We start from the raw sequence: 13,628 nt of genomic DNA, 5'->3' as shown, positions 1-13,628 counted from the left end.
TGTGCCGTAAAAGCCGACGATCTTTATTTACTCTAAACTCGCTCAGGTTCAATCTCCTCACAGCATCAGGAGGACGACGGTGGTCACATATATATGAGTTATTATTACTGTTTGTGTTGAATTTATAAAAGCAGGTTTTACAGTGTAAATGTGCAGCAGTTTTAATGTTTGGATGTTTTGAGCTGCAGATCTTTTTCTTTTTTTTGTTTCTTTTTATAAATCTCTGCACCTCCTCCTCTAACCTCTCTCTCGTTCCTCCTGCTTATCAGAAACAGAGACATCACCATCACTCATAACAGGCGTGAAATGGCTTGGACAATATTTAATTGAAATATTTCATCAGAAAATCAGTTTCCAGGCCACGAGGGAGGAGGATCCGCCCTTATCGAGCACAGACCATTAGCTTCCAATTAACACAGAGAGACAGAAGACGACCGAGACGCTTTCAAACACGAGGAGATTAAGACCAGGCCGAGGATTTAGACCAAGTCTCTTCTCTGCAGGGACGAGAAGGAAAAAAAAAGGAAAAGAAAAACACCCGTGCCTGCCATCTCATTATTCCACAAACTATAGGTAATATAGATTAGGCTGAGTAATTTAACTTAAGACACAGAATGGAGCAGGCTTGAATCCATTTTAATAGGAATTTCCAAATTATATGTAGAACACAATCACAGCGAGGGAATGAGGAAACGCTACGGAGCAGCGTGGGCATGAATGGGTGTCACAGTCCAACGTGAAGCTGCTTGAAACGCACGACTCACATCATGTCGTGATGTGTTTAGTTGTAAAATTAATGTTTTGTACTTTTTGTATATTAGGATTCTCAATAATTAGAATAATATTTTGGGGCACAGATGAACTACATTACCCATAAGTCCTGCTAGGTGGTGGGAGAAAACACTCAATGCTATATACAGTTTATACTCTACATAAAGGGAGACTGGTTCCTGTGGACCGTTGGTGTTTTCATGTGTTTTTAGTTACACAACTGAAGTGACGTCTGTGATTAATGGACACATTCACATGTTTTATTCGACTTTTGATTTAAAATAAATCAGTTATTAACAAATTTGTTATTTCTCTCTGCGGTTTTAAAGAAAAGTTGTCTCTCACTTCTTCTTGTTGTGCAGAAAAACTTTGATAGATCCACTTTATATTTGGATTTGTTCACGTCAGCGGGCGTTCTCTGAAACTGTTAAAATCTTATTTAATTTGTGCTGTGCAAACATGGTGTGTGATGCATTTCGCAAAAAAAAATCCAAGAAAAAAATGTCATAAAGGAAATTAAAAAGGAAACATGTTTACTTTGTGTCAATTTATCAGAAACAACTGACAACAACTTTGTGAAAGTGATGAGTTGTTTGGTTAAAGGTAAATTGTTTTGTTTTTCAGCTGTTTGCTCCTAAACTCAGAGACTTTTGAGGGTTAACGTTGATCTGAACTTTCAGACTCTTTCTTTGAACGTCTAAGCTCCATTCAGTTGCTTCAGGCTCCTGCTGATGGTGTTCACACTGACTCACTGTCACAGTTTACTGGACAATTACACAACTGTTGTTGTTGTTGTTGTAGTTATTGGTGACAGCTGTGTTGTGACAAAGACCTGATGCTCTGAATGAAACACGGCTTCAAACTAAAGGTGGGGGAGGGCTTCACTTTCAGAGAATGAAGGGTTTATTGTCAATTATCAATATTATTTAATCTCAATGAATGTATATAGAACTTCATGCAACATTATACAGTCAGTTTTATAGTTTTAAATACTAGCATTGTTAGCACTTAGCGTTAGCATACAGCTGCTGTAGGTTTGGATTCTTCAGTCACGTGATGATTTTATGTTTGTTTCAAAATCGACTGATCGGCTGTTAGCTTCTAGGAGCTAATGCACTAGCATTGTGTGATTATATTTCTCTGATATTACTGTATCACGTCTGATATGTTGTTGCTTTAACGTGATGAAAATGTGTCGCCTGTTCACCCACATGAGGATGTTACATAATCCTTCAGTGACAGTGAAGTAAATCAAACTCGTTTCTTAAAGATTTCTTTAAAAACATGAATTTTATCAGTCAGAGGAGGAAAAGGGGGAGAGAGGGGATAGATACAAAGAGAAGAGAAGGATGGGAAGTATAGAAATTGAAAAGGGAAAGGAAGAGAAGGAGAAGAGGGAGAGGGAAGGAAGGAAAAAAGAAAAGAAAACAGAGGAGAGGAAACAAAAGGAAACTGAGATAAGGAACAAAAAGAAACAGAGAGGAAAGTGAATTGGGGGAATGAAAGAGGGGAGGGAAATTAAAGAATGGAAAAGAAAATAAAAGGAAAGAGAGGAGAAAACAAATGAAAAGATGGAAAGTTTGTGACAGGAAGGAGAAATTTGTGAAGAAGTTACTTTTACTGAAGAGATTTAAATTATATACCGTTATATTGAACCATCCAACATGGATTAATCCGCCACTGAAAGTAGTCCCTGATAAAGTAAAGTCTAAACTACAGTGAACAAGTTATGAGAAGTCAGATTTATTGACAATAAGAAAAAAAAAAAAAATGCAGAATCTGACCAAACTGATGCAGGTCATCGATATTAAACTGATGACATTTACATTTACATGTTGAAATTAGTCGCAGCTGACATTTGTTGTTGTGTTTGCCTGAGATAAAGATGAAGAACACAGCAGAGACAGACATTCAGTGTAAAGGATTTACATCTGATTTACATTATTTATTCACAGTCGAGTCGACCCGAAACGATCAAAACAAACCGATTAGTAACTATTAACAGAATATCAGGTGACAACTGTGTCACCATGGACAGAATTATTGATATAAATGTCTTTGATTGGGAATAAGTATCTTCAAATGCATCATATTAAATTTAAGTTATAACAGTGAATTATTTATATCTCTTTAAATTTCAGTCTTGGTCAGAATTTAAAAGAAAAACACACATTGTATTAGAAAGTAGAGAAAATTATTTTCACACTGACTCTACAAACATGTATTTGGCTTCTCAGGGTTTGAGATTAAACATTTTGAAGTTATTTCACTGTGGAAACTAAATGAAAGTGCATTTTCCAAAGCCTGCTGTTGGTACATGAATGTGTGTGTGTGTGTGTGTGTGTGTGTGTGTGTGTGTGTGTGTGTGTGTGTGTGTGTGTGTGTGTGTGTGTGTGTGTGTGTGTGTGTGTGTGTGTGTGTGTGTGTGTGTGTGTGTGTGTGTGTGTGTGTTTGTATTACTATCTATGTGAGGACTATGGCAGGACCTCACACTTCAGAGGACACTTGGTTTGGATTAGTGGGGTCAGGGGTTGTGTTAAGTCGGTGAAGGTCCTTACAAGTTTGTGTGTGTGTGTGTGTGTGTGTGTGTGTGTGTGTGTGTGTGTGTGTGTGTGTGTGTGTGTGTGTGTGTGTGTGTGTGTGTGTGTGATCTACTGTGTTGTACTGTGAGCTCCAGCTGTGAGACAAGCAGGTGTGTAGATCTTCACCGTCTCATCCCAGGAACAGTCGACCACCTGCAAACAACACAACACAACACAACACGCGTTAGAGATCAGCAGGTGAATTCTGGGTTTTCAACAGCTCAGAGCAACAACACAGCAGAAACATAGAAAAGAAGTCACTTTAGTTTCATTTTCACTTTAAACAATATGAATGTGAACATGATTTGTTGTCTCCATCGCAACACAACACTTATATGATGCTGACAAAGCACACAAATGTTGAGAAATATATAGCATTCATCTCCAAAAAGCTGTGTGATTGTCTGTTGCACTTTACACTGCGATTCAGTTGTAACAGCAACAGTATAATTTAGCCATGCTAATGGTGTAACTTAAGACATGGCAGTTTGTTTGTCCATTTCTTTGGTCCATTCAGTAGTTTGGTTCCTGCACTCATGGTGACCATGAGTGTGTGACTTTAAAAAAAAATGTTTTCAATGCTAGTTAGCTATGTTAGCATTGTCATTGTGAACTGATGACGTTAGCATTGAGCTGAAAGCAGCATGGCAGCTCTCAGTGTTGTTAGCATTAGATGGTTAAACAGTGTCTGAGCAGGATGAGGACCACGGTGGAGGGACAAGGTCTTTCCAGGGAGACATTGATGATGTTGCATCCAATTGTTCACATATAAAAGTGACAGAAACTATCAATTAATTGATCAATAGCTGAGTGAGTTGCTTTGAATGTGGTCTGAAAGTTGACTTTGCTCGTTCCGCTCTCCCTCATCAAGATCAACCAGAAGTAAAAAAAGAAAAAAAAAGCAGCTCTGTGATTTGTCTGTAGGACTTTACACTGTGAGTTAAAGCAGAAGTAAGTGGTCCGGTCGTTTTTGCTAATGCTGCGTTCCAGGCAGGCTTTTGAAATCGTAAATTACAGCTTCAAGTCACAACTTACGACTTTGTAGCGTTTCAGGCAACCCACTCGTGTTTTTCCGACCTGTTTTACCGGTGAAAGTCACTATAACGGCCACTCGTAACTTCCGACCGGTGAACTCGTACCAGATCGAACTGGTACCACTTCACGGTCGGAAAAATACGAGTTTCCTTGAACGCACCATAACAGTCCTCGTCCCTACGTCACCACATTCACGGCGTTCCTTGGCTGCACACACAGCCCTGCATGCCGTTCTCTCTCCTCATTGGATAAAAACTGTAGGATACGATAAATGTTTTTCTCTTCGGCTCAGAGCAGAGCAGAGGGACTGAGAGACCCGTGTTTCAGTCCAAACACTCTATGTAAGTGATTGCTGTCGGAAGATATAACTATTTAAGACTTATATTAACACAAATATATCACTTACTTCTGCTTTAATTGCGCAGCCCTTGTTGCTACTGAGTTAAACAGTATAATTTAGCCATGTTTGCCCATTTCTTTAGTCCATTCAGTAGTTTGGTTCATACACTCATGGTGTATTACTCATTGGCATTCTGAAAGCAGCATGGTAGCTCTCAGTGTTGTTAGCAATAGATGGTTAAACAGTGTCTGAGCTTGATGAGGACCACAAGGTCTTTCCAGGAACACATTGATGACGTTGCATCCAATTGTTCACATATAAAAGTGACAGAAACTGTTGTGTGATGGAGGTGACATCACCTCAACCCAATTTAATTGATCAATAGCTGAGTGAGGTGCTTTGAATGTGTGGTCTGAAAGTTGACTTTGCTCGTTCCGCTCTCCCTCATCAGGATCAATCACAAGTAAAAAAAGAAAAAGAAACAAAGAAACAAAGAAAGAAACAAAGAAACATTACAATCCTGTTAAAAGCTGCTTTAGGACCTCGTGGACCACATGTTCTCTGTGTCTGAGCCAAACATACACATACACACACACACACACACACAGTAATCTGGCTTTTTAAGTGCAGCTTCACTTGAGTTTCCCACTGAAATGAGCTGCTGTGTCTCTGTGCTGCAGGTGGAGCGTGGGCCCAGAGGACGGACTCGGCTCCGTCTCCTCTGACAAACACTTACATCAAAGTGTAAATTACCTTCCATTACTGCGTCTGGGACAAAGACATTTACTGAGACTTTACTGGCTGCTGTTGGATCTGAATCTGTCTTCTCTCCTTTTCCTCTCCCCTCCTTTTTTTTAAAATTTATTTTTATTTTCTCCTGCTGTGGCCATAAAAGCAAAGACCTCACTCTGAGACGAGTGTTTCCTCTGAGATCGTTTGAGTTTGCCTTTTCCCTCACTAAGTGTAATTCATCCTCCTGCTTTCATCATTCACCTCTGATGTACAGAACCAGTTTACTTTCCTTTAATCTTGTTTTTCCTGAGGTAAAACATTTGAACCGCATCAATGGGAAGACTTCACATGAACTCACTTTTTTGTTTTATAATTTTTTTTCTATATTTTTGCAACTACAGTCAGTTCAGAGTTTGTTTTTTCCCCTTGTAGATTGTTTTTATGTTGTTAATTGACAGTAGAGAACATTCAGTCCATATGTTCCTCAAGCTTTTAACCCTTTTTTTAAAACTCTAATTGTTGAGTGTAATTGTTTCCCACAAGCCTCCAGTCCAGCACACACAGGAAGAGAGGAGTCATGTTATGAGTGAACACACGTCTGCACTCACAACAGAGAGTGGATTGGACAGAGCCTGGACGGACGTGAACAGAGACTAAGCGTAAATCTAAAAATATCTGACAGCAGCAGTCGGACAGTGTCCTCCTCGCACACACCACGTACTCCTGAACGAAGACAGGAAGTGATGACGAAGTCTCCTCACCTCACTGAAATAAAAATCTATGTTTTTTGTTCAAAAGGCCTTGAACAGTTTTTATTATCACTTTCAAATCTGTGGCTATTAGTTAAAATACAGAAACATGAACACAATAAAACAAAAAAAGCAAAAAAAAAAGCAACTATTTTGATAATTGATTAAAGGTACAACGAGGAGTTTTGGAAAGCAAAGTGTTTTCACACTACATTTACCATGAGCCTCCGTGCGCACGGTGAAATTGTTGGACCGGCGCAAGACGGACATCTTGCTAAGAATGTTTTCATTCATCAAGAATGAAAGTAAGAGGTTTGAAGATGATCAGATACCGTCGTAGTTCCGACCATAAACGGCGATTCGGCGGCGTTATTCTCATGATCCGCTGGGCAGCGTCCGCAGAACTGAAAGTAAGGAAACGCTGGTCGGCTCGCCCAGCATTTCCACCATTAATTAAAATAACAAAATAACGATAGAGACAAAATATATTTATCAAAAATGGAGCCATTAACAAGTGTGGGTAGCGTAGATTCATCCACATTAATGTGAGACTTTTTTATAACCAAATACAAACTCCTCGTTGTCCCTTTAATTTTTCAAGTAAAAATGTCAAATATTTTCTACTTTCTGCCTCCATGTTGGGAGGACGTCCAACTCTTGTTGGTGGTTTGTCAAGACAAAACAGGTTCAAACTATTTATAGGCCAAAAATTACAAAACAATAATCAAATAAACATTACAGCCAATCATCGTTGATGAACTAGAGAAACCGCAGTAAAAACTGATAAAACGTTCGTCAGCAGGTGAAACTCAGACGATGAGGCAGAGGAGAAAATGCAGCTGTATCTCCACCTCCTTCTCTTCACTCTATAATCAGGCGGGACGAGGCTATCGGCTGAATGACATGCCTCTGCAGGGACGTGGCTATCATCTGAATGACACACACACCACACACACCCCTGTTATCTCTCTCTCCTGGCTGCGGAGCACAAACCGGCTTTCAAAATAAAACGCCGGCTCCATTTGACTTCCACAGTTGCTGATGATTCACGTCTTCACAGGTGTTAGAAAGCTCCTCGGTTACGGAGTGAAGCTGCTGTCTGCTGTGCTGACCGCCGGGGGGGGGGGATGCAACTATAAATACTTGATTGATGGTTTGGATCTAAAACCAGGAAAAAATCCTGGTCCTCGCTGTCGTTCTTCGGGGTTTTTTTTCCTACTTTTTGCATGTGAAGGTCTCGGCTCAGCCAATCAGAAACAAGCAGTCGGCTCAGTCGGTGGAAATGTATTAAGACGGCAGCAGGGTGGCTATAATTAATCATAATCCATCAGTGTGACGGACGGGATGTGTTTAAAATCTGTCACAGTTTATTGTGACCTGTCGTATTTGGCGGCTCCTGTTTGCTGCTTCATTCTGTACGTGTGAGTTAGAAAAAGCTCAATGTCCACAACAGCACGGTCCAAAGAAAAAAAAGACACTACAACACACAAAGCGGTGTTGGAAATGGTCTAAATTTTGCAGAAGTGTCATAAACATGTCCTATTTGTTAGTATGAGCTTTTAGGTAAATTGATATGTAATTTCAGCTGTATTTTAATGCATTGCTTAATTGTTTTTTTGGTTCTTAGGTTGCCTGTAACATCTGGCCAGGGACAACAGATGAAAACTAGCCTTACTGGCTAACTCTGGCTCACTTGCAGTTTTTTTTTCTGTTGATCAGTGTTGCACTGTCCCTCTCAAATAAACCAATAAATTTAATTTAATTTAATTGGTGTCCACTTGTTCAGTTGTGACGTTTGAACCGATTCGAGAAGAGATGGTTGAGGTTGATTAGGTCTGAAGTTGAAACTAGGGTTTTGACCTTAGATAAAAAGGTTTTGTGGCAGCCAACGCCTCCTAGCTGCTCATTGAGTTAATGTGTGTGCAACTGCTTAGATAGAAATTATGAACCGTTATTAGAGGAGGAAGGATAAGCCCCTTGAGTTGCACCAACTTGTTTTACCATGGATAAACGTTAAATACAACACCAGCCCCCCCATCAATGTGAAATGTGGTATATGTAGGTAAAGAACTTTATGGATGGGTAAATGTGTCCATTAAGTCCTTTGAGTGAGACTACAAAAGCGCTGGGTAAATACAAGTCCAGAGTCACACACAAAACAGAGAGCATTAGCCGTGACAAAAGTTTTTTTTTATCTAAAGCCCAAACTTGAGTTTTTACATTTGTAGAGTTACCTAACAAGTGAGATTGTTTTGGATCTGGTACACCAAACTCTTAAATGAAAGAAATAGCAATATAATTCAAATGGTTTTTCAGTTTTAAGACTGAATAACAGCTTCTACCACAGAGGTATAATGACTCTGAACGCCATCAAATCCTGAAATGGCAATGTAATATCCAGACAACTTTTATGTTATCACTAATGTGCAATAATCTGTGTTATGCAATCTTGTTGTACCTGAATGGAATTACCTGCTCGATTTATGGTTTTGTTTTGTCTTTTATAGGTTGTTCTTTTTAATCCATTAAGATGTTCTTATTCGTTTTTCCATTATATATGAGTGTTTCTCCAGCACTCCTGCACTTTACTTTGTTTTAAATAATAATTAAAGCAGAAGTAAGCAATATTTTTGTGTTAATATAAGTCTTAAATAGTTATATCTTCCGACAGCAATCACTTACATAGAGTGTTTGGACCGAAACACGGGTCTGTCAGTCACTCTGCTCTGCTCTGAGCCGAGGAGAAAACTTTTCTCGTATCCTACAAGTTTTATCCAATGAGGAGAGAGAACGGCATGAAGGGCTGTGTGTGCAGCCAAGGGATGCGCCTGAATGTGGTGACAAGGACCAATAGATCTATGACGAGGGCGGGGGCTGCTAACTCCATCGGCTGACAAGACGTTATGGTGCATTCAAGGCAACCCGTAACTCGTGTTTTTTTCGACTTGTGAAGTCGTACCAGTTCGATCTGGTATGGTTCAGTCGGAAGTTACGAGTGGCCGTTACAGTGACTTTCACCGGTAAAACAGGTCGGATATAGCTTAATTTTATATTTAGCTCTGCAATTCTTTAGATAGATCCGTTTATTTATCTTTTTTATTGGTGCAATAAATGACATGTGAATGCTGCTGCTGTAACAACCATAATTTCCTGTGAAGGATTATTAAAGTCTATATCTATCTATCTATCTATCTATCTATCTATCTATCTATCTATCTATCTATCTATCTATCTATCTATCTATCTATCTATCTATCTATCTATTCTATCGTTTTTACTGTGCTTGCATAATTATAATAAAGCCATTCGTAGATATTCAGACACAAACTCCACTCAGCTGAAGTTGACAGTTTGTGCAGTTTTCCACGTGCTCGTCTCTGTCTGGACCTTCCGACTCTGAAACAACCTCCCGTCGTCTGACAGGCGGCTTTGTCACTTGAACCTATAACGTGTGCAGTTTTTTGGGTATAGCAGACGTCCAAATGACTGATGCTGCTGTTTTGTTGGCCGGAAAAAGTCTCTCAGTGGACGGAGGCTGAGCTCCGAGGGCCGGACAGGTCAGGAGGCTTGAAATGAAAAGTGTTTGTTGGATCATTGAACAGCGGCTGATACACACTCCTCTAAAAACGCTCTCGGCCCTAAAGAGGTGTGTTTGAAAGTTGAAAATGTGGAAAAAGAGTCTATACGAAAGTAAGTTCCTTGGTGTTTTAATTGATCATAAGCTCTGCTGGAAGCCTCACATAAAATATTTGTGCTCCAAAGTATCCAGAAGTATTGGAATTCTGGGTAAAACTAAATATGTTTTAGATCAGAAGTCACTTCAAATGCTGTACTATGCACTCATTGATCCGTATTTATCCTACTGTGTTGAGGTATGGGGAAACACATATAAAAGCACTTTACAAAAGATTTGCATTTTACAAAAAATCATGCTGGGAACCTTGCACATGACTAACCCAAATCCTTTGTTTTTAAAATTGGGTATTTTAAAATTTGGGGACCCAGTCAAATTCAAAACAGGTCAGATTTTGTTTAAAGCCTGGAAGAGGTTGTTACCAAAAAACATCCAAATAATGTTTATGGTCAGAGAGGGCACATATGATTTAAGAGGGAACTGTAACTTTAAACAGCCTACCATCCATTCTACTCTGGAAAGTACAGTATGAGCATCTCTGTTTGTGGTGTAACAATGTGGAATAGACTAGATGAGGATATAAAAATGTGCATTAACTTAAAACAATTTAAAAGTAAGTACAAACAAACACTCTTGGTTAGCTATAAAGAACTGGACAGCTCATTTTACATTTCTTTTTAGAAAGGATTTCAGTTAGTATGTTTATTATCATGGCTCTTTCATATTAAAGTTATATGTTTTAATCTTTTAAATTGTATGGAATTCTAGATGTATGACAGTATGACAATGTAAGGGGGGGCTGAACTTGATAAGCTTTGCTTCCTTCAGCCCCTTCTCAGACATGCACAGTGTGTCATTGTCATAATTGTTTTTGTTTTTTACATATACACTGCAAAAACTCAAATATCTTACCAAGAATATTTGTCTTATTTCTAGTCAAAATGTCATTTCTAGTCAAAACAAATCTCATTATACTTAAAATAGAAATCAACACATTAAAAAGCAGCTTGTTTTTAGACACTTTTTACTTCTTTCAAGCAGATTTTCACTTGAAACAAGTATAAAAATAAAAAAATCTGCCAGTGGAGCAAGTTTTTCTTTCTTATTACAACAAGCACAAAGAACCTGCTTTCACTGGCAGATTTTTCTACTTATTTCAAGTGAAAATTTGTTTGAAACAAGTGAAAATGATCTAAAAACAAGTTAATTTTTAGGTGATGAGTCTTATTTTAAGTGGAAAGAGATTAGTTTTGACTAGAAATGAGACATAAGACAAATATTCTTGGAAAGATTTTGAGTTTTTGCAGTGTACTGTTTGTTTTTATGCTGTGCTTGTTTGAGACAAATAAAAATCAAATCAAAGACCTCACCGGTTCGCCTCCGCAGGTGGTTTCATTGATGAGGTCTTTGCTTAGATAGTGTCACATGTTTAGCCACTCCTGCTTTACAGTATATTGTGTGTTTGGTCTGTACACAAACATCCCCACCGTCACACCATCACTCCCCCTCCTCCCCCTCCTCCCTCCTCCCCTTGGTCACCGGGTTTCCCTGTGACTGGCTTTGTGCTGCTGATAAGATCTTTGAATCAGTGAGCCAACGAGCCGAACGGCCTTTCGGGGCATGAGTAAGCAAAGTGGCTGTGCGGTGAGTCAGCCATTGAGAAGAGGAATGCCCTTCTTTAATTAACTCGAACAGCCGAACATAATGGAAAACCGCGCGCAGTGGCCAAGACTGCAGCAAAGCACAAAGACAGAGAGGGAGAGAGTTTGAAGCGGGAGAGAGAAATTATGAGATGTTTAACAAGAGGAGAGGAGGGTTGCAATATTTTTTTTTCAGACTAAAGCGCATAAAAAAATTGAAAAAACACAAGACAGGAAGTTCAAACGTGTCCAACATTCAGTGTCTTCTAATGAACGTCTTTTTAATTTCAAATAATGAGGAAAAAGATGAATGAAGCAAAAAAATAATTAAAAGCCTAATAAGCTGGTGGTAGATAGGCCATGTAGCCTAACGGGGGAGCGGTCACACAGCACAATACACTCGTTATCACCGTTCAATTGTCATGGTAACAGTGCTAACGGTGCTAATACTGTAAGTAGCAGCTCCGGGACACTTCTCCGCTAACAATGAGAAAAAAAGAGTTGTCAGCTCAGTTAAGCAGCAAAACGATGTCACTTTATAATTATTTGACTTAAATACTGATATTACCAATTATATAATAATAATAATGTAATTATTAAAAAAAATAGCTTACTTATACACCCTGTATGTAGCTAACTATGCTATTTACACCTGTTTTCTCGTCCAATCATGGAAGCAACAGAACTTCCTTAAACTAAAATCATAATAAAACTGAAATGATCTTATTTCCTCTGCCAGGAAGCTTGGGGTTATTTATGATAATGATTTTAAATTTGACAAACAAATTAGCGCTGTAGTCCAGACGAGTTTCTTCCACCTGCGACTGCTTGCAAAGACAAAGGCGTAGCTACCTAGTAAGGATCTCGAAAAAGTAATTCACGCCTTCATTACTTCTCATTTAGATGACTGTAATTCCCTGTATGAGGCATCGACATGTTTTAATGTGCAGATTGCAGGTTGTGCAGAATGCTGCTGCACGCCTACTGACAGCATCACATAACCCCGGTTCTCCGCACTTTACACTGGCTTCCTGTCAACTTTACCATGCCCCCAGACCACTGAGGCCTGCTAACCAGCTGCTCCTAACTGTTCCCAGATCAGAACTAAAAACCAGAGGAGACAGAGAACATCGTGGAGCAGCCTACCTCTGCAGATTATAGTAGGACTGCACAAACGCTTGAGCATTTTAAGTCTTTATTAAAAACTCATCTCTTTTCCTTGGCATTTTAGTTAAGTTTGATATAGCTTCACTTCTGTTTTATTGTTTTACTGTACATTACCTTTATCCCATCTAGTTTTATTGTTATTAGTTTTACTTGTGTGCTTTTATTGTAGAGCAGAGGTCTTCAACAGGGGGTCCGCAGAGGTACCACAGGGGGGGTCATGAAATTTTTGGTTGATTATCAATTTTGTTTCCACATTTATGCTTAAATAAAAACATCAATTAGAATAGCTTGTATGCATTGTTGATATAAGAAGGTGTGTTTATAAATGACAGTGGCACGGCCACCCTACTCACTGTACCTTTAAAATAAAAACATGAATATATGTGTAGCCTATTATTTGAATAGCTTAGTATATGTCTATTTATTTCCTATGTTTTATTGTGTTTTTTTTAGTATTTCTGCTTTTTTAGTATGTTTTATGGTTTTTATTTTACTGTACAGCACTTTGGAACCCTTTGTGTTTATTTAAATTATGCTTTATAAATCAAAAGGATTGGATTGGATTGGAAGTTTATACATGGTAATAGGCCCAGTTCAATATAATACACAACTTTATAATAATATAAAGTAGGGGGTCCTTTGCCTGAAAAACGTTGAAGACCCCTGTTAAAGTACTTTGGACGACTTGGGTTGCATTTTTAAATGTGCAATATAAATAAATATGTATTGTATTGTAAATACACCATGTATGTAGCTAACACGGCCATTTACACCTGTGAAAGAGTCAGTTGTTACCTAGTAACCGAGTAGTTTTGGCGCCTTGATCGCTCTACGTTGCTCATGTATCACTGTAGCTGCCGTAACCGTGGCACCCACAGGAAAGATTATTTTTTATAGAATAACCAACCTACAAACCTGTGAATGGTTGTCACCCTGCGTTCCTCTATGATTTATCACCTCATTCAATCTATTCTTAAC

The 13,628-nt window shown here is 38.8% G+C and overlaps 1 protein-coding gene across 1 annotated transcript in view; it reads right to left on the bottom strand.

Moving 5' to 3' along the window:
* Positions 1 to 3,211: 3,211 nt before the first annotated feature.
* pex7 (peroxisomal biogenesis factor 7) overlaps positions 3,212 to 13,628 on the bottom strand; it is a 62,469-nt gene continuing 52,052 nt past the window's right edge. Inside the window, exon 11 of the mRNA XM_084000971.1 lies at positions 3,212 to 3,506. Coding sequence (XP_083857097.1) covers positions 3,423 to 3,506 — 84 coding nt within the window. The 3' untranslated portion in view covers positions 3,212 to 3,422. The remainder of the gene's footprint in view (positions 3,507 to 13,628) is intronic.

Source organism: Trachurus trachurus (genome assembly GCF_905171665.1).
Source record: "Trachurus trachurus genome assembly, chromosome: 24".
NCBI lineage: Eukaryota > Metazoa > Chordata > Actinopteri > Carangiformes > Carangidae > Trachurus > Trachurus trachurus.
Note: the sequence above shows the minus strand (reverse complement) of the source record. Positions and strands in the feature narration are given on the sequence as shown.